The 26,873-nt window shown below is 37.6% G+C and overlaps 2 protein-coding genes across 10 annotated transcripts in view; one reads left to right on the forward strand and one right to left on the reverse strand.

Annotated features, from left to right (window-relative positions):
- Nucleotides 1-26,198, forward strand: snx14 (sorting nexin 14). Of its 9 annotated transcripts, XM_077557044.1 has the most exons (31): nucleotides 1-343; nucleotides 419-541; nucleotides 626-746; nucleotides 1,512-1,585; nucleotides 2,092-2,170; nucleotides 2,269-2,312; nucleotides 2,757-2,844; nucleotides 2,940-3,024; nucleotides 3,096-3,252; nucleotides 3,375-3,450; nucleotides 3,569-3,613; nucleotides 3,730-3,810; nucleotides 3,930-4,044; nucleotides 4,211-4,366; nucleotides 4,450-4,574; nucleotides 5,902-5,960; nucleotides 6,152-6,178; nucleotides 7,329-7,478; nucleotides 11,645-11,777; nucleotides 14,053-14,239; nucleotides 16,061-16,144; nucleotides 16,532-16,632; nucleotides 17,707-17,818; nucleotides 18,014-18,054; nucleotides 19,509-19,628; nucleotides 20,424-20,547; nucleotides 20,691-20,855; nucleotides 22,157-22,252; nucleotides 22,338-22,429; nucleotides 23,525-23,581; nucleotides 25,765-26,198. In XM_077557044.1, coding segments are annotated over exons 1-31 (2,967 nt in total). In that variant the 5' UTR covers nucleotides 1-341; the 3' UTR covers nucleotides 25,813-26,198. The 9 variants fall into 9 exon arrangements, with proteins under 9 accessions (XP_077413170.1, XP_077413143.1, XP_077413150.1 ...); XM_077557017.1 differs by lacking the exon at nucleotides 1-343 and having other exon boundaries at nucleotides 405-541; XM_077557024.1 differs by lacking the exons at nucleotides 1-343; nucleotides 25,765-26,198 and adding an exon at nucleotides 24,004-24,237 and having other exon boundaries at nucleotides 405-541.
- The window catches only part of nt5e (5'-nucleotidase, ecto (CD73)), a 10,508-nt gene continuing 8,793 nt past the window's right edge, over nucleotides 25,159-26,873 (reverse strand). Inside the window, exon 9 of the mRNA XM_077557100.1 lies at nucleotides 25,159-25,921. Within this exon, the coding sequence (XP_077413226.1) occupies nucleotides 25,761-25,921 (161 nt within the window). The 3' untranslated portion in view covers nucleotides 25,159-25,760. The remainder of the gene's footprint in view (nucleotides 25,922-26,873) is intronic.

The raw sequence follows: 26,873 nt of genomic DNA on the forward strand, positions 1-26,873 counted from the left end.
GGTTCGACGACCACAGACAGTAGCAGGCTGGACTATAAGTGGTTTCTTTTGCATAAGCGTGGCTTTGTACTGTGTACATTGAACGTCTGGTGCGGGGCGGAGGTGACATCACGCCGACGCGCACGCAGCCCCCCACCCCTCTGACGCCCCTTCTAACGGGTTCTAGTGACAGCGCAGAATGGTGGTAGCTGCTGTTAGCTCAACACTGCTCGGTCGGACTGTACACACAAAGCAGGGGTTGCTGTTTACGACCATCCCTTTCCTTCTTCGGCACACGATGTAACATCTGCGAACGGCTGCACAGAAACGTGACCCGCACTGACCACCGCAACCCGATCGACATGTAAGTTAAGCAACATTTGGACAGTTTAATAATCGCCAGTTCGATGCATTCGATCTTAACAATGGCATTCATCAGGGTTTGTTTACAACACATACGACGCAAAATGAAGCTGGACCTGCTCAGAGATTTGGGCCGACAGTATCCCGTGTTCTGCTTCCTACTACTGGTCCTACTTCTGTCCACTGTGCTGTTAAACAGGTAACAATTGTGGGCTGGCATCACGCCAACAGCTTCATCACTTTCCTGTGGATGCTCCCAATTTGTGCCCTCATTTTAAAACAGGTACATTCACATCATCATGGTGGTCTGGTCCTTTCTTGCTGGCGTGGTTACATTTTACTGCTCCCTGGGACCCGAGTCTCTGCTGCCAAACATCCTGGTCAGCATAAAGCCAAAGATCAAGGTATATGTAGTACCAGTACACTCACCAGCCAAGACATTACCTCACATTGTCATTACCATCAATTTAAATAAATAAATAAATAAATCATAAATAAATGCCTTGGCAAAAATTCTCAGTCTGAGTAACAGTAACACATGATTCCTTCAAATATTCCAAATAGTACAATACAACTATTAGAGCTTAAGTATTTAATTGTACAAAAGCATTTAACATTTTCTTCCCCCATGAAGAAAATACACAAATAATGACAACTGAATTTTTTTTTAGCAAAATGTTTGACAAGCAGTTAGCACAGCTGCATTACAGTCAAGAGGTCATAGGTTCGAATTTCATCTCAGGCGTGAATGTGAGTGTGAATGGTTATTGGTCTGCAATGGACTACCAGTCCTGGGTGGACCCGCCTCTCACCCGAAGCCTGCCTAGGAAAAGGATACAGCACTATAGAAAATGGATGTTGTAATGGCAGCAAGGTGGAATGTTACCTCGCTGCATACAGCAGCACTTCCTGTTTACTCCACAGTAAACTTCAGCTTTACAGATTCCATGTCTGTTGTGCTAAAGGTATAAATCGTAGCACCCCGTTATTGGTATGGTAACTCGATTAATTGAGTTATAGTGTCTTTGTGTAGCCCACTACTTTGATCAAATACAATAACATATCTCATCCATCCATCCATCCATCCATCCCCTGAACCGCTTATCCTCACAGTTGCATTCATGTTTATTTTGTTAATATTTAAAAAATGTGTTTTGATTCCTTGTCAGTCCTACCAGCAGGAGTTGTTTCCGCTGGGCCACAGTTGTGCCGTTTGTGGCAAGATCCGGTGCAAAAGACACAGGTGAGTTACCTGCTCAAGTTAACTTTGAGAAGTAGAATTATGTTGCACTGACCATGATGCTACCCATCATGTGAATAATTGTGCCCTGGCTAAAATGTAAAAGTACCGGTAATTCATTACTGGTCAAATGTTTTGACGTTCTTGTAGCGTTTATCACTAAATCATTTGTTATGTTCCACCGCCCCCTGGTGGTGATAAAAATTCGGGGGTGGGGGTGGGGCAGTTGTGTGGGGGTCTTCAGTTTTTGGCAGAGTTCTGTTTGCATGGTTGTTGACCGAACCTGAATGTGCATTCAGAGCACGATACTTAAGTCATAATTAGAATAAATGCATGTTTGATCAATTTGGGACACTTAATATTAAACATTCAAATAAAAACCTGTAAAATGTGTTTCATGACATATGTAACCTCGCATATCAACTGTCAATATGTTTAAAAACTGAGGATCTCTGTATCCTATTTATTTATTAATCTTTTTTTTTTTTTTTAAATGTCATTCATACTAGACCTACTTTGCTACTGGAAAACTATCAACCATGGCTTGACTTGAAAGTTTCCTCTAAGGTCGATGCTTCTCTTTCAGAGGTAAAATGATCAAGTATATTGCCTACATTTTTTTAATTTATTTTTTATAAATATTCAATATAAATCTTGTGAAACCATCTGTTTTTCTTCTCACCTAGATTCTGGAACTTGTTCTTGAAAATTTTGTGTATCCTTGGTATAGGTAGGACTGTTTTTCTGTATGTCTACACGCTCTAGACCAGTGGTGGGCAAACTCGGTCCTGCAGGTTTTGGAGGTTTCCCTGCTGCAACGCAGCTGATTCCAATCAACAGGATCGTCACCAAGCTTATGCAGAGCTTGCTGATGAGCTGATCATATATCAGCTGTGTTGGAGAAGGGAAACCTCCAAAACCCGCAGGACTCAGACCCTCTAGGACCGAGTGTGCCCACCCCTGCTCTAGACGCTACTTAGATGTTGATTGAGTCACATTGTCTGTTTTTTGTTATTCATTTTATTAGTTTATTTAACCGTGACAATGCAATCAGCCATAGATACATACAGTACACCTTGACATACAATACAATATATATTACAATATAACTGTTATGTCACTGTCGCTATATACTGGTAATGATGTAAGGATGGCAACCATGTTTGTTTTTCAGAGATGTCACAGATGATGAGGCGTTTGTTGATGAGCTGAGGGCGACTTTACGATTTTTCGCTGCCGTGTTGGTCCGCCGGATACAGAAGGTGACAAATCGAACTGCGACATTGAATCCAAAATACATCAAAATTACATTATTGTAATTTTTTTTTGGGGGGGGGGGGATTGTATTATGTCCCAGGTTGACGTGGCGTCCCTCATCACGCGAAAGCTTCTGAAAGCTTCTATGAAGCACATTGAAATAATTGCAAAAGCTCGGCAGAGAGGTACTGTCGATCGTGGCATCTTGTTCAAATCCATCATATGAAAGCTAAATGTTTCTTCTCTGCTTTTTTAGTGAAGAGCGCAGAGTTTCTTCAACAAGCTGCCCTGGAGGAATATGGTGCCGACCTTCATGTAGCCCTCCGCAGTCGCAGAGATGAGCTTCTCTACCTCAGGAAATTGACTGAGATGCTCTTTCCTTACATCTTGCCACCTAAGGCTACTGACTGCAGGTACTGTAACTTATGCACAACCAAATGTATTCACTGTATTTCATCACCACCTAAAAGTTAGTGTGAAGGAAATATTGACTTAAAAAAAATAATCTCATTTTGTGTTCACTAAATGCCACCAGATCTCTCACTTTGCTGATAAGAGAAGTACTGGCGGGTTCTGTCTTTCTTCCGTCGATGGACTTCTTGGCCGACCCCGTGAGTGTAGTCAGACTTAATCTTGAACCCAAAACTGGATTGACAGGCCCGAATCATCATCATCATAGCAAAGCTGTTACAGCATGTGACATTTGTGTCTACTGGTTTTGCTTTTCAGGACACGGTGAATCATTTGCTTCTGCTCTTCATCGACAATTCTCCGGTAAGTAACTGTTGAAGCGTATTAACATCAACTTGGAAATACAGTTTGTAGAAAATAATTAATTGCAACTTATTTGTTGGTATTTAAAAAAAAAAAAACCTCTCTCTACAAACAAGCCTGAAGCAGCCACAGAGCCGACCTCCATGCTGGTTCCTTTCCTTCAAAAATACTCGGATCCCCGTAGCAGAAAGCCTTCAGTAAGCACTTGTACAAAGCTGTATTGTGACAAAGACAATAGCACTTTAAATTACGCTTGAACAATTCATTTTTTAAACCTGGATTTGCATTATAGTCATTTCCCCCCCTTGCTTGCCAGGTTCTAAAACTGGAATTAAAAGAAATCCGAGAGCAGCAAGACCTACTCTTCCGTTTCATGAACTTCTTGAAGCAAGAGGGAGCCGTTCACGTGCTCCAATTCTGCCTTGCAGTCGGTAAACGTTTCCCAATCCGTGTCAAATCTTGCTTCTGGAATCATGTACTGTATGATTTGAAGTTATTCTATTATAAGCTATCATAGGAAAGTGAGATTTCAAAAATATAGTCTTAGTAGATCATGCAAGAACTTGTCTCAACTGTACATCATCTCTGTTGCCTCAGAGGAGTTCAACGATAGGATACTGTGCCCGGAGCTGCCCGACCCCGAGAAGATGATGCTTCACGAGGAGGTGAAGAAGATCTACGAGACCTACTGTTTAGACGAGAGTGTTGACAAGATCCGCTTCGACCCCTTCATTGTGGAGGAGATACGCAACAGTGTGTGACAAACTTTAATTAGCATTTGTGCCATATTAGGAGTTCTACATACATTAATTGGTTTATGACCTGTGCTTTCTCAGTTGCCGAAGGCCCTTATGAGGAGGTGGTGAAACTTCAGACGATGAGATGTTTGTTTGAAGCATACGAGCATGTCCTCTCTCTCTTGGAGAACGTTTTCACGCCCATGTTCTGCCACAGTGACGAGGCAAGCACTCGGACCGAAAAAGCAAATCCACACGCACATAAAAACTTCAAACCCCAGTTCCAATGAAGTTAGGATGTTGTGTAAAAATTAGGGGTGTCAGGCGAATTTAATTTTTTTTTAATCGTAATTAATCGCATGACTTCTATAGTTAACTCACAAACTTAATATCTGCTGTAAATATACAATATTTATATAAAGTTTTCATTTTTTTGTTAACATAAAAGTGGATAAAATGTTAAACTAATAAAAATATGGCTGCATATTTTAGTCATTGATACAGTAATTTCATAATAATTCATCAAATTTAATTAAAATTAAAAAGATGTACTGAAAAAATGAGTGATATTGATTTGTGTTGAGATAATTTGCCACTAGACGGCATAATTGCTTTTGTAAGATGTTGGTGACAGCTCGGTGCATTTTTCTTTTCATATTAAGAGCTATCTAATCTTCAACATGAAGTAACTTGTGAAACTTTGCACATTTTTAAAATGGTAAAATACAACTTGACTCCAGTCTCCACAAATATATGCATAATTATTACATTTATTACTGCTAAATTTTGACATGGATGTATCTGCTGCGTTGCGACTGGAATTCCCTCAGTACAGGGGTTTCCAAGTAATGGGTGGTCATTAATCGCGCGTTAAAGGAACTTTAAATTAACTCAAAATTAGCGCACTAATTTTGACACCCCAAGTAAAAATGTAAAAAAAAACAGCATCCAATGATATGCAAATCATTTTTAACATTTAGTGTCCTTTTTGCTACAGCCCAATTTGGTCATTCATTTAGTAAAATAAACCAAAAAAAAATAACAAAAAACAAGACCCTTTGTATCATCAATTCCACCCAAAATGTTTTGATATTGAGGAACATTTGAGTCCTTGGGAGAATGGTACATATGCTCCCACCTTCATCTATTTGGGGTTAACCAGAGGCATTTTGAATGGTGACTGATTATTTCTAGTCAATTCATAACTGACCAATTCAGTTTTATTGGTCTCAGAAATTTCGGCAATTAGATATAATTTGAGTCAATTGATCCGTGGCCAAACACTAACCTCAGTGTCACCACTGTGAGACGCACGAGGGTGGCCAATGAGGCAAAGCTGGCATTAAGCCAAGCTGCCAATAGGCCAAGCTGCCAAGACTAATTTCACCCTTCACAGGTTATTTAAATGGGCACAGTTTGGTAGAGCAGCGGGCAACCATTGTACTCCGCACGCCACCGTGCTGCTTGAATAGAGCAGCTAGAAAATCAAATATATGATGGTGCATGATAATGCATACATTTATTTTCTTTTTCTTTTTTTCCATTCTGTAGTACTTCCGCCAGCTTCTGAGGGGGGCCGAGTCCCCTGCAAGGAATTCTAAAATGAGCAGGTAGGCACCATTTCATTAGTTGTGTATGTGTGAGCGAGCCAAAAGAAAAGGCGGAATGTAACAGAATTCAGCTAGAAGTTTGTTATTCAAGTCAGCAAAGTGACTTAAAGTGATGGTTTCTATCTGTCGCAAGGTGGGGCGTGCATGTGGCCCCGGGCCCTGCCACTAACTCCTTATGCATATTGTTCCAGAAATAGCATCAGTATGGATGACATCCGGTGAGTACAAGGCATCACTGTCCTGATGGGAACAGTGGCTGGCTGACATGCCATTCTCGCTTGACTCTTCTACACAAGAGGATGCTGCCTTTTTAACAATTCCGTCATTGCCCGACCTTCCAAGTGGAAACCAATTAGCATTAATGGGATAGTTCAAAAATGAGTTTTTTCCTTATCAAACCCTTAAATATGGGCTTCTTTTAGTATTTGTAGCCACAAATGAGAGCGCCTGTAAACAAAACGTAAGTGCAATAAGAGCCTGGCCAATTAACTTATCTCATTTACTCTTAATTATGTATAACACAAATGTTGACTTACTATCATTTCAATTAGAATGTATTCATTATTGTAGTTTTCAACTGGTGCATAATTTCCCCTCATTTTAGCTGAATCGTAATAATAGATTTTTATTACTAATGCACTTTGCATTTATAAAATAAATCTCAAAGTGCACAATAACCAAAGTAAAGGAAGCATACAGTAGATAAAAAAAAGTCAATTGAAAATCAGAGTTAAAATAAATGAATAAATTAATGCTACTACTACTACTAATAATAATAATCAGCCAGGGGAAAAAAAGCTTTTTCTTTCTTTTTTTTTTTTTAAAGGAAGGAATAAGACAACAACAAAGAAATAGAAACACCCCTCAATATAAACATATTGATAAATTGATAGCCCTCTAAAAGTGACATTTTACATGATCATTTTAACGGTATTAAATGTAGCTATATTTATCTAATTAGATTACAAGTACGATGTTAGTTTTGATCATCAATAATTTGTTGAGATTTTCACATTGGTTTGCTCACTTCCGAAATTATGGCTTTAAAAATATGATTGGAACGTGACGATATCAGCTGTTTGTTGTGTTTGCTTTCTTACTTTGTTACGAAGGCAGTTTTCAAAGCAGAAGAGACACTCACTGCATTTTAACATGGAAGCATGAAGGAGACTGAACTAACATCATCGCTCAGCCTCTCTGTCCGAACATTACGCCATTGATTATATATATGGTCTCCTCTCGCCACGCCACGTCACGCCACGCTGTGTGTCCACCCTGATTCTGTCACCGCCATGTTGCCTGCCTTGGTATGATCCATCCTCTCCCTCCTTTTTCGTCTTTGGGGACATAACCCTGTTATGCTTATAGTTCCTGGGACTGGAGCCCCGAGTCCCCCTCCTCACAGTTCACCGCCTCTGGCAGCTCTTCACCTGCATCTTTTAACTCCCTCCATGCCCAGCCCACGTTAACAACTTTTCCATACGGCTCGCTATCCCACCGCTACTCCTTATCACCCAAGTAAGTCAGGGTCCATCCATACTTCCAGCTGCGGCTTAGTGTGATGTCATGTTGTCCACTTCGCCGTCCCAATGTAGCAACCGCCCAGGCCACCCTGACCCAAACAGCAGCATGCAGCCAACTTCCTTTTTATTTGTGTCCATACTACCGAAGTATTGCTAAGTCAACTCTTAAAGAGCATCCATAATTTTGTGTGTGTCTATGTTGCTGCACATATACAGTGAGGAAAATAAGTATTTCACCCCCTGGTGATTTTGTGAGTTTGACCCTTTACAAAGAAAGGAACGGTGTATAATTTTCATGGTAGGTTCATCTTAACAGTGAGAGACAGAATATTAAAAAAAATCCCAGGAAATCACAATATATTAATTTTAAACATTTATTTGTCTTTTATTGAGGAAAATAAGTATTTCACCCCCTAGCAAAACATGACTCAGTACTTGGTGGAGAAACCCTTGTTGGCAAGCACAGCGGTCAGACGTTTCTTGTAGTTGGTCACCAAGTTTGCGCAGATGTGCTTCTTCTTGAGCCACTCCTTTGTTGCCTTTGCTGTATGTTTTGGGTCATTGTCATGCTGAAACACCCATCCACGACCCATTTTCAATATCCTGGCTGAGGGAAGGAGGTTCTCACCCAAGATTTCCCGGTACATGGCCCCATTCATCCTCCCCTCGATCCGGTGAAGTCGTCCTGTACCCTTAGCAGAGAAACAGCCCCAAAACATAATGTTTCCACCACCATGCTTGACGGTGGGGATGGTGTTCTTGGGGTCAAAGTCAGCTTTTTTCGCCCTCCAAACACGGCGAGTCGAGTTGATGCCAAAGAGCTCGATTTTAGTCTCATCTGACCACAGCATTTTCTCCCAAGCCTCCTCTGAATCATCCAGGTGCTCATTGGCAAACTTCAGACGGGCCTGTACATGTGCCTTCTTGAGCAGGGGGACCTTGCGGGCACTACAGGATTTCAATCCATTACGGCGTAGTGTGTTACCAATGGTCATCTTGGTGACTGTGGTCCCAGCTGCCTTGATATCATCAACAAGCTCCTGCCGTGTAGTTCTGGGTTGTTTCCTCACCTTTCTCATGATCCGGTTCACTCCACGAGGTGAGATCTTGCGTGGAGCACCAGACCGAGGGAGATTGATGGTCAATTGGTGTGTCTTCCATTTTCTAACTATCGCACCAACAGTTGACTCCTTTTCACCCAGCTGCTTGCTAATGGTCTTGTAGCCCATTCCAGCCTTGTGCAGGTCTACAATCTTGTCCCTGACGTCCTTAGACAGCTCTTTGGTCTTGCCCATTGTGGAGAGGTTGGAATCTGATGCATTGATTGATTCTGTGAACAGGTGTGTTTTTATACAGGTAACGGGAACTTAATTAGGAATACCAATTAAGTAAGAGGACTAATGTGTGTGCCTCCTGGTCACATGACCGGTCTGTGGGAGCCAGAATTCTTGCTGGTTGGTAGGGGGTGAAATACTTATTTTCCTCAATAAAAGACAAATAAATGTTTAAAATTAATATAATGTGATTTCCTGGGATTTTTTTAAATATTCTGTCACTCACTGTTAAGATGAACCTACCATGAAAATTATAGACCGTTCCTTTCTTTGTAAAGGGTCAAACTCACAAAATCACCAGGGGGTGAAATACTTATTTTCCTCACTGTAACTTGAATATTGTTGCCTTCTTAAACTAGTGGCTTAAGTTATATTTTGACAAAAAGCGCCTTAAACATTTCCTTATGATGCTGGCCACCACTTCTGAAATCACATTGGTTCGATCTACCCCTGAAATGAGATTATTAATAAATACAATATAATCAATATCTCATTTGGTTCAGTTTGTCATTTATTTTTGATAAAACAGAATAAAGTGACTGAGGCCATTATTTTACGAAGGTGGCGATCTGGACATTGTGGTCGGAATGAAACAATTGTCTATGTTTTACATGCAGTCGATATTTGGTTTAAGGTCGAAATTTTGGTTTGTGAAACATTCGGGATAGCCCGTTTTCATGCGTGAGCGACCAGAGGTAGTACTCTGCTCTGCAGTAGTTATCCCGACTTAAACTGCACGTATGTCATTATGCAATTAGACAGCATTTCCGCTTCTAACTGTCTACTTATATGTGTGTATATATACACACTGTAGCATTTTCGCCATAGAGACAAATAGAAAATAATGTGAAAACGCCACGGATAAATCAATGAATTGAATTTGAACTCGCTTAGTGAGTGGCAACGTAAGATGGCCGCCGCGGATACAAGTAGTTCCTGTACTCAAGAGACCAAGATTCCCTGCAAATAGAGTATGTCATAAACCAGTTTTACATTCAAAGAAGGTACCCCAATTTTGTTTAGATGACCAAATATTCGGGTTAGAAAAGGAGTAACCCAAATGCATATATGGGTTTTTGTACACGGCCTTTCAAAAACTTTTGAAAAGGTTATTGGGTGCATGTAAACATAATCAGACTACCTGGTGTTAGGGGACTTTTGTGTTCTGTCATTGGTGTCTTTTCAGCACCCTCCAGATCACAAATCCTAACTGATGTTCTTCAAATGTTCAGGGTTTATTGTGCTTTGTAGGACCTTATTGCGTTTTAAAGGATATCCAACCTTTGTCTGTTCTTTTCCAAGGCACAGCCTTAAACGGAAAGTCCACCCAAAACTTATATATCTTTTTTACAATAATATGTTCTATGCTGCCCCACTAGTCTCAATATTTTACTCTGGTTAATATTGTGTTAGTGGAATATGAGTTAAGCAGCAAAATCCAGCCGTTTTATCCATCTCAGGGGGCGGCCATTTTGCTACTTGCTGTCAACTGAAGATGACATCAATGTTGCTCATGTCTCAGGTCAGCCAGTCACAGCGCCGCTTCAGAAAACAGGTGAGCTGTGATTGGTCGTTGCCTGAGACTTGAGCAACATTGACGACGTCATCTTCAGTCGACAGCAAGTGGCAAAATGGCCGCCCCCTGAGATGGATAAAAATAGCTGGATTTTGCTTCATAACTCACATTCCAAAAATGTAATATTAATCAGAATGTCATGTTTAGACTAGTGAGGTCACATATAACATATTATTTTCAAGAATAAGGTTGACTTCTACTTTAAAACGTTTTCAACATGGAATAAGAAAGATTATTGTTCTGTTAAAGGAACGACCCTATTGATTTTAAAGAAACATCATCGAAGATGTTGGTATGATAGTAGCTTCATGTCATGTCCAACTTAAGATGTTTGAGGGAGCTAAGGTCTATAAGGACGTTACTTACCATCTCTTTCCCAGATGCAGTTTTAAACTCGCATTTAACTAATGATTAATTGTGCTGCGTCAAAGTAAGAACATTAAAAATACTTAATTCAATCTGATATCTTTAGGGGCATGTTTCTTATAACGGCTTTGCTGGGTGCAGCTTTAAACTGATGTTCTTTACCATTGCTCTCCTGAGTGCAGTGATAAATTAATCTTCTTAACTGTCAGGGTTTATTGTTATCGCAAAGCGAGGTCCCATTTCATTTAAAATCATAACCAACCCACTAGGATGTCTGACGAAGCTTGTGATGAAAAGTCAGATCAAACGGTGCTTGTTGCCGACATGTTTTAAACGGATCCTCTTCACATTGTTCCATTCCCCAAAATATTTTGAATGATGGCTGAATTATATTTAAAGATTGCATTTAGGAAAAACGTCTTGTCATTTCTCTACCAGTCATAATATTTAACAAGTAATGCTCACAGCAAGGTTTCTATTGATTTGAAATGATAACCTTTTCACGATGGCTCTCTGAAGATATTATGCTTGTCATCTCTGACAGCAATGAGTTATTGCCTGTCTGCTGTTTTCTAGTTAATATCAAGACCTCTGCTAATGAAAATGCTGTCCGCTTTATTTGCTTTTGTTCCCATGGCAACCGATTGAGACATTTCATTCCACGAATGTGCTCTGGCTTTGGTTTGGCTTCCTCAGCTTTTTCCCCACCTGATGTGCAGCGATGATATGCTGCAGTGTGATGGTGCTTCCTTCCCTTGCTGTACGCTACAATTCCTTCCCTGTCATTTTGTTAAGATGTCTGCGCCTTTTTTTTTTTTCTGAAGCCAAGCACATCTTTTCAATTAAGTACAGTCTAATAAGATCCCTCCCCCTTTTGGCCTGCAGGAGCACGTCAAAGAGAGGAGAGTCCTTTGGGATCAGCCGCATTGGCAGCAAGATCAAGGGTGTTTTCAAGAGCACAACCATGGAGGGAGCCATTCTGCCAGCCTATGGGCTTGTGGAGGGAGAGGACGATTTGGTGAGGCAAAGCCGAACAGACACACATTCATCTTTGCATAATTTTGAATAAATTATTGTCACAAACGGGGGTCGTGTATTCATGCATGTATGTATTGCTCATGTAGTAAACTCTTGCTTATGCATGTGCTCCTGCAAAAAAAATATCAACATCTCATTAACACTGTTCTGCACTGTCACGAAATATACCACACGAGGGCACTAGTGAGTCAGGAAAGCAAGGTCTAAAATTCATTGCGTGTTTCCCAACCTCAACCAACGCACATGTTTTGCATTAGAAAAACCTCACTGCACACCATTAAATAAAAACATCACAAAACAAATACAGTGTATTTAATAATGATCTCATCTGAAATCACGCACAAAATTGCTTTGTGTGAAATGTGAGTTTGGAACACATTATTCTAATTTAGCGCTTCTCAACCTGGGTTCAATTGAATCCCAGGGGTGCGCTGAGTCCGTCTCAGGGGTTCAAGATACACCCAATCCAAATGATTCATGAATGATACGTCCCGCTTGGCTATCATTGGCTGGAAGTGATCACGGTACATTGCTCGGCCTATCTGCGCTGCAGGGAATTTGGTGCACTCAGTAGTCGACTTGTGACTGTTGTGATGGTATGTCTTGGGATTTTCTTTATTATTGTAATCCCTTCATATTAACTATTGAGCAAAAAAACTAATGAATGCAATATGAATTCACATGTATAAATGAAATGTAAGGTGTTCCACAGGGTTCAATTCTGGAGCCTCTGCTATTTTCATTGTATCTGCTGCCCCTGAGTGATTGGAGTCAGCGTCCACTACATGATTTGAAACGCCAAGTTGAACAATTCTAGTCCAGCACAACTAGCTATTTAGCAAAACTAGAGGAACACTTACTGAAGCTGCATGGGGATGGGGAATACAATAACACAACACTTTCTGAATTTAAGGTGAAGAGAGACAGATTAGTTGAAAAGTTTACTTTTGCTGTTCATTTTGTTCATCAGTAAACTGTCCCGTTTAATGAATAAGGGTTCGGTGAATGCGCATAGGAAACTGGTGGGGTTCAGTACCTCCACACTGAATGATCTCTCATGGCAGACTGTTGCGCTGCAGCATGTAATCTTACTTCATTGCTGACAGGGGATATCCTGTGTTTTCTATGAGATTTCCCTTGAATGCCGTCAAGTGTTGCCAAAACGTTCCCCACTGTTTGTTCAGTGGTTACGGATTAGGAAGATTGTAGAACTCATTGAAAATTCATTTGCTTTGATTTGAATAAACAGAAACTCAAATCAAGCAAATAAGTTCAAATAAAGATGTTCGAGACAGATGTTGGCATGAGTTACATTTTTAATAATTTCTTTCCGCCATAAAGAAAGTACTTTGATTGACTGTGTACATGACTGAAACCTACCTCACTTCCATACAAGCGTTAATTTCATCAACAAAAACGAAACAAAAAATAATTTCGTCACTACACATTTTTCACCGGACTAAAACTAGACTAGACTAAACTAAAATCCTCATCAATAAACAATAACTGGGACTAAATCAGTATGCATTTTCGTCGACTAATGAAGACGAGACGGAAATGTACTTCACTTAATAAAAACTGGACTAACATCATTGGACATTTTAGTTCATAAACAAAAACGAGACAAAAGTTATGATTTCGTCAAATCCTGTCTCTGCTAATCTGTCATTTGACACACAGTGACACACACCCTTTCAAATCTACAGCTAGCAAGTGCAACATGCACACATACATGGGACAGACAGGAGGTGGATTCACGGTGAAAGATTAAAAAAAAAAGGTCAATTATCGTTATAATGTAACATTAATCCAATGCTTATAACGTTTCAACAATGATATTAATCCGACCGCTAACTAATGCTGGCTAATTTACTATCTTATTAATCAAGCCATAGTAGCCACTTGTTGATATACTGTAATTGTGTGTGAAGTTGTTTTTCATCAAAAAAATGAGAACATTTTATGTGAAATAGTTTTAGTTCCAAAATATTCAACATTATCCGCTGACAAAAAAATATACAGGGGTAAAATGATTGTCCTGACTAAAACGTTGACAGTTTTTGTTGACTGAAACTAGACCAATAAAATTATGTTTTCTCGGACTAAAATAAAGTCTAGATTTATAGTCGACTAAAAATGGACTAAAGAAAAATAGGATGAGGTTGACTAACTATGATAAAAACTAACAAGCGGGATTTAAACTGGACTAAATTTAAAAATGGCGGATACAATTAACACTATTCCATACATCCTAGGTGGAGGAAGCCATGATGGTGCTGGAGGATGACTCCCCGATAGAGGCCGCCTCCACTCCCAGCACCCCACGAAATCTCTCCGCCTGGAGCATCACCATCCCTTACATTGACTTCTATGATGACGACGTGAAGCGGGAGAGGATTCCGGTATTCTGCATAGACGTGGAGCGGAATGACCGGAAAGCAGGCAAGGCTAAATTAATCACTCTTTTGCTATTTCAACACAAATTCAATCTATATTATATATATGCCACATCTTGTGAAACAACTTATAAAGATTATATGCAATGTTACATATTGGATCAGTTATTTAGTTAACATACTTTGTCATACATTATACTATATATCTGTGGGGGTTACATTATCTAAACCCTTTGAATTGTATTTCGTCAATTTAATAAGAAATTTGGGCAACTTCCACTTTTGTTGGAGCAGTTTAGGGAAAGCCCATCATGATAACAAAAGCATTCTTGATTTTATTGTCCATTAATTAGCTAGAACAGACATGTGGAACCAGCAGGTCCTTTTATCCAAGATCAGTGATCACAAATACGCCTCTGGATGGCCGGGCAAACAATTCCCACACTTCCCAGAAATGACGAAGCTGGAGCAGCTGCAAAGGGAAGTGGGGCCAACTCCTTTTTAGCTTCAAACTGTCCAAGAGTTTATTGCTTATTAGGTCCGAAATAGCTGCATTGCAAGAGCTGTAAAAGTCCTGGTGACTGCCGTATTTAAAAATTATTAAAGATTATGAGCTTTATGTACAGCAGCATTGGTTTTCATTGTGGAACATTTGGGAGTTTGAAGTGACGGAATTGGGGGTGTGAGTGGAAGATTAACAAACACGTTACAGAAATCAATTTCATGCAATAATTTTAGTGAAACCAGAAGCCGCATAAAATGTTTTGTTGTGTTTAACTCGCCCCGAGTGCCCAACTTGCATAAGATTGTTTTTAAAACACGAGACAGCACATCTGAAAATTTGCTCTGGGGGAGGCCAGCACCAGAATATTGTGTCATTTGAGTTGAAATTACCCAGACAGAAGGAACTGCAGAGTTGGAAGAAATCAGCCCTTTAAGTTATACAGAACCGGTGTAAATTGGAAAGAAGAACGAAAACAGGAAGTATTTCAGTACAGCCTGTTTTTTGTTGAAAATGAATCATCATTCTCTGTAATCCTGCTATTTCCGCCTAAAGAAAGTGACGGTTCATTTTATGGTGTACATCTTTGGGCATCATTATTGATATATAATGTGAGATGATAAGTTAATTTTACGGTCATTTTGTTATTTTGGGAAAAAAACAGGATTTGTTTTACTCTATGCATATACATTGGTACACTTTTCACTGTACAATATTGTTGTATTATCCGGGGGGGGTTGAAACGGTATCTTAGAATCTTAGAGTGATTAGAATAATTTCAAATCAGTCGCAATGTTGTGGCAAAACAAATTGCCACTTGATTTTTACCCCTCAAAATCGTGCAGCCCTAGTGCTAAACGAATTCATTTGCATATACACTCTCAGAATGCGGAAAATGAACTCTGGCATTTTAGCATGTTTGGTAAACACAATGCTGGGTGGACCCGGTTAATATAGCCGTGGAAACAAAAATTAAGAGACCACCCTTGTTTCCTCAGTTTACTGTTCATTTTAAATGCCTAGTACAATTAATGGTACACTTGTTTGGACCTATAAATAAATGAAAACAAAAATAGCTAATGAGAGTTGAATTAAAGAACTGATTAAGACATTTTCTTAAAGTTGTTTTTGATAATGACCAAAATCACTTTTCAGTAGCTTTGGCATTGTCCTACCAAAAACGATGCTTTTCGGCATTCCACATTTTAGTGGCACGAAGCATTAAAATGAACAAGAAATTCAAGAAAACATGGTGGTCTCTTAATTTTTTTGTATTCTGTAAATCAGCTATCAAGTTTGTGCCTGTTTTTGTGCAAATATTTGGTAGATCAGGCCCAAAATGTTTTTTATTTTATTTTACCACAGTGGGTCACGAGACTGAGCACTGGTCTGTATATAGGAGATATCTGGAGTTCTACGTTCTTGAATCAAAGCTAACAGAATTCCACGGTAGGTTTTTCTTCTTTCTTTTTTTTGCACAGTTGAACATGCATTGTCTAGAACAATGTTCACCAACCTTTTGTAACTTGGGCTACTTCTACATTTCTGATTAATGTGAAGGTGCTATTTTATTTTTACTTCTGATTCTGACACATTTGATTAACAAGGTAGCTAACGGATGAATATAAATATTTAGCACTTTATTTCTATACTGTAAATCTCTTACATTTTCAACACTTCTCGTAAGTACTGGTGAATTATTTATTTATTCATTTTTTAGAGTAGGTTGGTGACCCATGGTCTAGAATCACTAGAGCAATTAAATTGACATTGACTCATAACTCATCTTCCTCTTAGAGGGAAGTTACGATTTCTCTTGTAACTCTAATCCCGTAGGATCATTTCCTGACGCACAGTTGCCTTCCAAGAGAATCATTGGCCCCAAAAATTATGAATTTCTCACCTCCAAGAGAGAGGAGTTTCAGGAGTATCTTCAGGTGGGTATTTTTGCCAGCAGCTGAAAAATTCCACTAGTTTGAATTAAAAGGGGGTGGGGGGGTGGCATATGACTCACACAGACCTGCTGAATGGGGATTCTATTGGTGTCTAGTAAATGCATTGCTTTAGTCTGCCCCACTTTCTAGCCATGCACAATCGTCTCATTGTGAGCCAAATTAATTTCGGCATGACAGGCTAACAAGGACGTAAAAATGTAGCACAGCCACTCATTTCTATTGATTCCACGTATTCCCTTTCCACCTACAACTAAATGTACTTGTTATAAATCATTCCACTCTTGTCATTTTATTTGAGTGGGAAGCACTGAGGACCTCCCGACAGCAGTATTATTTTGGCATCTCTCTCAGTTTTAAGCCGCTGGAGCACAACCACGCTGGAGCAAACCATCACTTTAATGTAGATAACCTGTGACATTGTTTGAATTTTTTACGAAGCGAGAATGTTCTCCTAGGTACATGGAAACCGTAGTTTGTCAGCAAGAGAGTAAGTCAAGCCACAATGACACATTTAAAAATCATTTGGAAAAAATGGCTGATTATATTTTGACAGAGGAAATTTTTTTTTTTTTTTACATCCCTTCAGGTTCATGGCCTTTTAGTCATTGTCTCACAAATACCGGATATGTTGGAAAGGAAACTTCTTTTTTTATGTAAGAACAGATAGCACAGGCCATCCAATGCTTTCCAAACTCATTCAGACTTCCTGCTGTGGATTACCGGTTAAGGAATTTTTGATGGCCGTGTAAAAATGAACACCACACAGTACAATCCCCCAGGTCGGGAGACCACGCCCCCTACCATTGAGCCATGCCTTTTCTTCTTTGCCATACATTTCTGCTGAGATTCCTTTGACATGTCACACAATTAAGGTTTGAATTAAGCAATACTTTTCCAATAAGTTGGATTTTTTTTCCCCTGGTATTTCTAAGTATATAAACCACAATTGTGTCATACTTCTGTTCTGAAGATTTCCTTTGCATTTGCTATAGCAGCCTGCTAAAAGATGCCTAATAATTTCACTGAAGTTTGCCCTTTCACATGCTTATTGTGCAGAAGCTCCTGCAGCACCCCGAGCTCAGCAACAGCCAACTTCTTGCTGACTTCCTGTCTCCGCACAGTATGGAGTCTCAGTTCTTGGACAAGATGTTGCCTGATGTGAATCTCGGTACAGTATGAAGAGAATGTGACTAAATTCCATTGGAGAGGATTATGTTTGAGCAGGCGACTGTTAGGAACGCTGAGTGTTTGATCAGCCTGACCTTGGCTTGTGGTGAAAAGACATTTGTCACCCAGAAAGAGCCAAAACGTCACGGCACAACATGACCATTCATCGCTGAGAATAATTATGCATGTTTTACAGGGAAAATCATTAAGTCAGTCCCCAGCAAACTGATAAAAGAGGTGAGTGATACATTTGCAGTGGTGCATGCGTGTGTGAAATGTATTCTTGTGAGAGTTTAGAAAGAAAATGGTTGTCAGATGAGAATAGTGGCGACCAAAGCACTTTCAGCTGTCTTAATTTCAAGCCAGATGGGAGGAGGAATAAGTAGGTCACTTTAAATGATCTAAAAGTAATAGTTTAATGCGTTGCTTTTCCAACTAGATCCTATGAAAGAACAGGACGGTGTGTGTTTTAATCACATCATTACGGGTGATGTAAAACCATTGTGCAATAATACATATGATTAAAGAAATATGTATTTGTTGGGTCTGGTGACTTGTTGTAATTTACAATGAAGCTATTTATGTTCCAAATACCAATCGCTCTGAATTTTAAAAGAAAAATCCTGTTCCTGTCACCAATGTCCAACATGAAACACTAATGCTACGTAGTGATAGAAAATGATCTCAAAACAAATCTTGTGATTTAATATTTCACACTCCTTTTAAATGTTTAGGATATTTTTTTTTTGCATTAGATACAGTAACTTTATGAATTACTATAAAATTACTATAAAATTACTGTATCAATAAACTAAAATATACAAACCACATTTGTATTTGGTAACCATATTCACATTTACAACAGTTATAAAATGTGCGATTAATTTCCAATTAATCGCCAGTTAACTATGGAAATCATGTGATTAATTATGATTAGAAATTGCAATCGTCTGACCTAATATAAACAACATTTATGTATGTATATTTGTGTGTGTTGATAGAATATGATGTGGGCGTTAAATTAGTTTAGGTTGCATTAAAAAGCATTGAATTATATTTGCTGATAATAACAGAAACCCTGAATAATAAGAGATCTTTAATGCACCTTTCATGTCAAAGAAATATCAGAGTGCTACAGTGAGTGTAAAAACAAAATTGTAAAAACTCACATAAAACACTTCATACATTTCGGTACGAATAATAATCTGTATATGATGAGTTCTAATGGAATTCCTGCATGGCATAGCATTTATCATAGCGCTTATATTTGCCCATTTTCAACATGGAATCCACACTGTGTATGTTTTAACATGGTCCATGTTTATAAAGAGGAGGTCATGTTTATGTTAAAGGTTTCAACTCCCCAAGGACAAATAACAAACTTGGCCCATGATCGACTTCACAAGTATTTGGAATGTGTGCTGAGTGGCCCACCCCATAAATATGTCTGTTGTTTTCGCAGTTTATTTAGGTTATAAATGTACTTGATTATTTATCATCAACATGAAGCGACAACACATTCTGGGTGCCTCTGGGAATTTTGTCGCTCAAAAAAAATGAAACTGCGTGAAAGGAAATGAACCAAAACTGAACAAAATGATTTTTTTATGCAACCTTCAAACTTCTTCAGCGCACCATTCAAAACGTGGCTGCCATCCTCACCGGTAAGAGAAATGCTTTTTCTCCATTAGAAAGGACAGCATCTTGAGCCGTTCATCCAGTCCTACTTCAACTCCTGTGAGTCACCCAAACCCAAACCCAGCCGCCCTGAGCTCACCATCCTGAGCCCCACTTCAGAAAATGATAAAAAGGTTCAGTACTTTTTTTCCCTTCCTTTTAGCAAACAGTTCAGGTCGTGTCACAATGCTTTGAGAGGACGACAGTATTTGAAGAAATGCTTTTTAAAGACTGTACTGTCATGTCCATAAATATTGAGACATCGATACAATTGTCATCTTTTTGACTCGCCACCACAATGGATTTTTATTGAAACAAACAAGATGTGTGTTAACTGCAATCTTTCAGCTTTACATTGTAGGAATGACAAAGTAGAGCAGTTTGTGCATGTTTGCCTCTCACCTCTTAAGGGTGCAAATTTAATGGGACGTTTGGCTGCTCAGCTGTTCCATGAACAAGGGTGTGTTTTTCCCTCATTATCCCATTCACAAAGTGGAGCTAAAAGTCTATTTCTGTGAATGTGTTTTTCTTAGTGTGCAATTTGAATTTGAAATCTGTTGCTGTTAACTCTCAATATCTAACAAAAAGTGCGGGAAAGTTATTGTTTTACCAAAAAAAATCCAGATTTTCAATATAGGCAACAATTACGCTCCATTTTAAAGAACATCTGAGACATTTTGAGCATTCGAGAGCTTTAATAGATTTGTTCTCGAGCTATTTTTGTTGTTATAAATTAGTTCATATTACAGGGTTGGGACAGACCAGTTGTAATTTTTTTGTGAAAAAATATTAAATTGACATATGGGATTTCTGCCTGAAAGCGGCAATATGCAATTCTGCATGAAAGTACTTGAAGAATGTTCATTTGAACCCACCAAAAAATCCAAATCCTTTTTTCCCCCTCTTTATTTATTTATTTATTTTTTTAGCTTTTCAACGACCTCTTCAAAAACAATGCCAACCGGTCCGAGATGACAGAAAAGAGGCACAACCAGAACTACTTCATGGAAATCCTCACTGTGGAGGGGGTGTACGAGTATTTAATGTATGTTGGTAAGTATATTGATCATCCACATGTAATTATGTAATAATTAATCAAAATAAAAAAATATGACACAGTGTAAAATAACTTCATCTCATTTCAGTAGCGTATCGAATTGTGAATGCGTTACATTTACTATCCTGTTGTTTGGCAGGCCGAGTTGTTTTCCACATTCCAGACTGGTTGCATCATCTGTTGATGGGTGGAAGGATCCTGTTCAAAAACACACTGGAGGCCTATACTGATCACTACCTTCGACAAAAGCTGAACCAAGTGGTGGAAGAGCACCGACTTGTCTCCCTCATCACCCTGCTGAGAGGTGCGTTGCATTCACACATTCTCATACTGTACATTAACAACCTAGAGTTATCTTATTTCACATTTTAAATGAATAGCAATTTGTAACTACACAATAAATGAAGACATGGCACATAAAATAATGTACTGTACAGGCAAATATTGAATAGAACTTATTTCTGTAATTCAAAAAGTGGAGCTCATATTGTATATTTTATAGCTTCACTGCACAGTAGGGAAATAAATGATTTCTCATCATTTTGAGGATTATATTTAAAATATGTACTGTAAAACATATAGTTTAGGGAGGAAAAAAAAACTAATTATATCAAATTAAAAAGTAAACACTTGAAAAAAAACAGTAAATGGTAAAAACTATACAAAAAACTTCCATACAAAAATAAATTAATTTTTTTAAAATTTACATTACATCCTTTCTAAACTAAGAAGAAAAACACGAGTAGCCCACAAACCTGTTTGAAAAATACTGTAATTCAGTTAGTCAGTGTTAATATCTAGTAAAAATGGGGCATTATTCCATAGCAACATTTGCAGATATTTATAGAAATTAAGTGCATGTTAAAATTGATCTGTTCCCACCCTTGTTAAATCATTTTCGACAATTATTGTCAGACATTATTAACATGATCATATTAATATTAACTCATTAGCTCCCAAAAACGTATAAAAACATTCTATTTTAAATATTGCCATTGTCCCCATAACGTAGTGATACATATTTACTTATTTTTTGTAATGGTAGAGCATACAGAAGGCTTTGTTTCAGCCTCTGACCTGAAGAGTTTGCTTAAAGCAATGGTAGTTATTACCAAAAACGGCCAGCAGGTGGCAGCAGAGTATAAGAGCTCAATCAGGGCCATGTTGCTACAAGTGTTTTCAACAGGTTTGTGAATAATGACGAAACTTAGCTATATTCTAATGCTAATTTCTGCTAAACGGAAACCGATAAAAAATATACTTTTTTTCCTGATGAAAGAAGAGCTCTAATCTTTCTTTTGGTAGGTTCCATGTTTTTGTGGCAATAGAACACAATATACTGCGGGCCATGCAAAATCAGTCAAAATCTAATAAAACAGTCTGGTGCGAAGGGGGTTGCTTCAGTGAAACTTGCTGGGAGTCAATGAGTTAATATATAATTAAAGGTCAAATTTGTTACTTGAGAAGAGTTTAACAAAAAGGTATTCATTTGCATTACCTAAGAAGTATCTCTCAGTTTCAAAAAGGTAGGTGACCCCTTACATTATGTGTATACATTCAAAAACGAAGAAATAAAGACGGAAAAATATCTGGTTTCTCCCCTAGATGCTGTTTTTTGTGAGAGTAGTCCACTTCGCTCAGCTGAGGATAAGCAGAGGAGAGCAAAAAGGACGTTTGCAGAGATGATGAGATACATTCCCGGTAATTTCCTGTCAGCGTTTTCCCCTCGCAAGACACAAAGATGTTTAAAAGGGTGGCTGCCAATTCAAAAACCGCTTATCTGCAGACCTTCTGGGGAAATGTATCGGCGAAGAGGCTAAGTATGAAGGCGTATGTCTCCTCTTTGATGGACTGCAGCAGCCAGTTGTCAACAAGCAGGTAACAACGCTCGCCCACGCCAGCGCATGCATGGCTCACGTCCTCTTCTCCCGCCTACTCCACTGCTTAATAGCTTGTCCTGTCAAGGTGAAAAATGGACTTCACTTAGCTGTGGCGAATACTGTGTGGTATAACGTGAAAGTGTCTTTGTTGCAATAGAATTTAATGTCTGTATGTAATGGGGCAAGGCATAATAATAATCATATTTTAGTGGACGCTTCAATGTCGAACGCTTCAATTTCAAGCAAACATTAAACAATACACCTTGAAAGTCAAACAAAAGTTGGAATTCAAAGCGTCATCAAATGTGACCTAATGTGAGCCTAATGTTGTGATTTACAATGAATGAAATGGACAGGAGTCAAAAGAGTTGCTTCATGTTTGAATTCATTTTGCTCTTAATTTGAAATGAAAAATGGACAGTTCCTGTCACCAACATCCAACATGAAACACTAATGCCACGTAGTGGCATAAAATTTACCTCAATTGAAATCGATGACTCAATTTTTTATTCTCTTTTTAACATTAAATAACTTAATAAACATAATAAATAAATATAATAATAATAATAAATAACTTTAATAAACATTTATTCACTTTTATGTTATTTAATCATGCGATTAGTACAGATTAAAAAAATTGTAATCAACTGACAGCTCTAGTTGTAATGAACTAAAATTGGCTAACAATTTTACATATGCATTCAACAATTTCTTATTTGTTGTTAAATAAATTGTTTATTTATTCTATCTAATAAAAAAAAAAAAATAGTAGTAGTAGTAGATACCATGAGGTGACAATATCACCCTGCCAACACCTTTCTGTTTCCTCTCTATTGTCATCATCAGAGGGTGAGTTTTACTTTATTTTAGTTTTATTTTACAGCAGTTAACTTATGTTTGTACTTGTATGACGTTTATTTAAGAAGAAAATGTGACTTTATGATTATTATTTTTTTAAGCAGTTTGAACCTGGAATGTGTTCAGCATTGTAAATTCCACTGTAATTTTGCATGATGTAGAAAAGCACGGTACTTTTGTGCATGGTTTTCAAATGTAAACCTTCTTTAACTTCTCATATTTTTGCCATCCTCAGCTGACCTATGTTCTTTTGGATATTGCTATTCAAGAACTTTTTCCAGAGCTGAACAAGGTAAACAATTATGAGTCTTATCCTTGTGTTTGTCAATTTACAGTGCTTAACAGATTTATTACACTGCTGCTTGAGCAACAACCAAAATTATTTGCTTATGATGTCAAACTGTATGTTGGCAATGTTTTAGTGGTTCAATGTTGATTTATTTCTGTCGTCTTTGGGTGAGAAAGCCCAAATTTGGGTCTACACTTTTAAATTAATCTTTCATCTTCAAAAGGGTAAAATGTCAAGAGCGCGGTGAAATTTACATTGCAGCACTTTTGTTATGACAAGTGGTCTATAATAAATGTAAATACTGTATACTGTACTGACATTTAAAAAAAAGTAATCAAAATCTAATTGGAAGAGTTGCATGAACCCTAAATACAATTTTTTTTTTAATCTTAATACATTTCTTTCTTTATGCCATATTCTCGCAGCAGGTGCAGAAGGAGTCTTCAGTCAATGCCCCTTGGATGTGAAATGTTACAACTGACAAAAACTAACTAATTTCCATGCACGTTTAATGCACTTTGATGTATTCAGAGACCTTTGTTTGCCTTTCTTCTGCTGTAAAGTTTGTGTCCTTTAATATATAAGATAAAATAACAGCATTGCACTGTCAATCCATAAATGTTGAATGATTTTCTTCAATGTAAAATTTTATCAACCAATTGAAGAAATCACCCACCAAAAGTTGATCTGGAATCCTTATTTTACCGTGAAAATACCGCAACAACATTGTGAGTTTTTCTTGTTGATATATTTCATTTGTGTTGTTATCACGACCGTTTTGCAAATTTGTCGAGTACTAGCACTTAATTTTTGGAAAGGAGTTCTGGGCAAAAAGAATCATGTTGTTGTTGTTTTAAAAAAAAAAACATTTTAACTCATTCACTGCCATAAATGTATTTTAAAAAGATTATTAAAAATTAAAAAAATAAAGTAATCGCATGACTTTACTAATGAACTCACGATTAATCACAAATTTTGTCTGTTCTAAATGTACAATAAAAAAATTATTTTTAACAAAAGTGGAAACAAATGTTGAGCTAATAGGAATAGTTCAAATGAATTTTTGACTTTTATAGCCGTCAATGGCAGTCAATGAATAAAAAATAAAAAAGATTAATAAAAATGTGGGGCGTCAGGCGATAATTTTTTTTAATCCTAATTAATCGCATGACTTCACTAGTTAACTCAAGATTAATCAAAAAATGTATATCTGTTCTGAATGTATAATTTAAAAAATCTAGGTTTTCATACTCTTGTTAACAAGTGTGGAAAAAAAAGTACTAAAACTGATAGAAATGGTTCAAATGAATTTTTGACGTTTATAGCCGTCAATGGCAGTGAATGAGTTAACTATGACAGATTAGGTACAGCAGGTATGGAACAGTAGCACTATGAAATTTGAACATGGTTCTATTAGAGTACTGGATACACTGTTAAAATGACTGTTAAACTCCATAACATGAAACATGTTATGGACACGTTCAATTCGTTAACACATCACTGTTTTCAATGACACGTACTAAAATGTTGATACAGTACAGCAAGTGCGAGTGAGTAACAAATGAAGCACAAACAGAACAGTAAGGTGAAATAGCGATTTATTCATAAGAAAATGTATATGTCATTTGTGGATCTGGACATTTAAGAACATCATTTATTGTAATGACAAAATGAAGAAGAGGTGAACACTATAAAATATGCTAATTACAATGGCAACAACACTAGTAGTTGTTTAGCTTGTTTGCACATTTTTGGAAATTGTTATATGGATTGTCAGACAGTTGATGCAATGAAATCACACCACACAGTGCAACAATTATTACAAGTATTAAAATACGTTGCGTAAGTGCTTCTGGAGCAAAGTTAAACTAATGTTACAAAATACCTTCAAGGCTGTGTGAAGATCCATTCGTAATAGTACACAAGATCGTTCATTTTCAAAGTGTGCATTCATCCAGGTACATTTTTGAAAAAAATCATATTTGCAGTAAATATTAAAAATGTGCGTAAACTAGTATCAGGCAGGTAATTTTTCCACATTCAACATGCAAACATTTTTACTCCACAAAAAAAATCGGACAAAAAATGTATTATTACCTTATTTAATATTTTCATATTAAAGGGCCATTTGTCCTATGATTGTATCTCCCCTGAGAATAAACCTTTTTTTTCTTTTCCACAATCAGAGTGTGAGAGAGAAGCCTAAACTCAACAATAGCAAGGTGAGACTTTGAGCCAAAAATACCGCCGAGTTGTTCCTGAACTTGATCCGACCTTCCACAGCTGGGTAGACACGCTTCATGTCCGAGATGTATTTGGACAAAACGGAAACGTCCATATCACCTGCAAGAAGCAAATAACATACTGTAATTGATTGGAATGATTTTTATTTTACAAAATAAATGTCCCATTTTTTTGTAAGATAAGACTTCCACCGTGCCAAACTAGCCCAGACCTATGAAGAAGACAGGAGGTTGTTGTCACATGTACTAAACAGCCAGTACTTGCCAGAAATTCCTGCAGTTTCTTCACTGTTGCCTTCTCGCAGCCTCCCTTACCAGATTTTTCTCTCTCCTGTTTTCATAAATTTTGGATGAACATCCAGATCTTGGTAATGTCACTGTTGTGCCATGTTTTCTACCACTTGATGAAGTTTTAATGCATTGGAAATGATTTTGTATGATCCCTCTAATGCGGTGAAAGATCTTTAGCTTGTTCAATAAGACATGGCAACAAAAAATGACAGGAAAAAAATACTTATCTGAACTTTATTTGGTGCTAATCAGAGGCACTTTAAATGATAGCAGGTGTGTGCTGATTCTCATTTAACATGGTTAATTCTGAACGCAGCCACATCACTAGTTAAGAGGGTGTGCACATTTATGCAACCATATTATCTTAGATGTTTATTTTTAATTCCCTTTTCATTTTAAGTGACTAATGGCAGGATTTTTTTTTTTAACTCATTCACTGCCATTGACGGCTATAGACGTCAAAAATTCATTTGAACTATTTCTATTAGTTTAACATTTTTTCCCTCTTTTGTTAGCAAGAGTATGAAAACCAAATTATTATTTTTATTGTATTAGAACAGATATAAAATTTGTGATTAATCGTGAGTTAACTAGTGAAGTTATGCGATTAATTACGATTGAAAATTGTAATCGCGTGAGGCCCCTAATTTTTAATAATCTTTTCTTTATATATATATATATACACATATAAAAAAAAGATTATTAAAAAAAAATTTAAATTGTAAAAAAAATAATAATAAAGATTATTAAAAATTATTAAA

The sequence above is a fragment of the Vanacampus margaritifer genome, chromosome 1 (genome assembly GCF_051991255.1).
Source record: "Vanacampus margaritifer isolate UIUO_Vmar chromosome 1, RoL_Vmar_1.0, whole genome shotgun sequence".
In the NCBI taxonomy this organism is placed as follows: Eukaryota; Metazoa; Chordata; class Actinopteri; order Syngnathiformes; family Syngnathidae; genus Vanacampus; species Vanacampus margaritifer.

Coding starts and splice junctions, on each gene's coding strand:
- snx14 (XM_077557017.1), top strand. CDS start 405: ATGGCATTCATCAGGGTTTGTTTACAACACATACGACGCAAAATGAAG. Junction 4,045..4,210: donor CCAATTCTGCCTTGCAGTCG/GTAAACGTTTCC, acceptor CTGTTGCCTCAG/AGGAGTTCAACGATAGGATA. Junction 11,778..14,052: donor TGGAGGGAGAGGACGATTTG/GTGAGGCAAAGC, acceptor CATACATCCTAG/GTGGAGGAAGCCATGATGGT.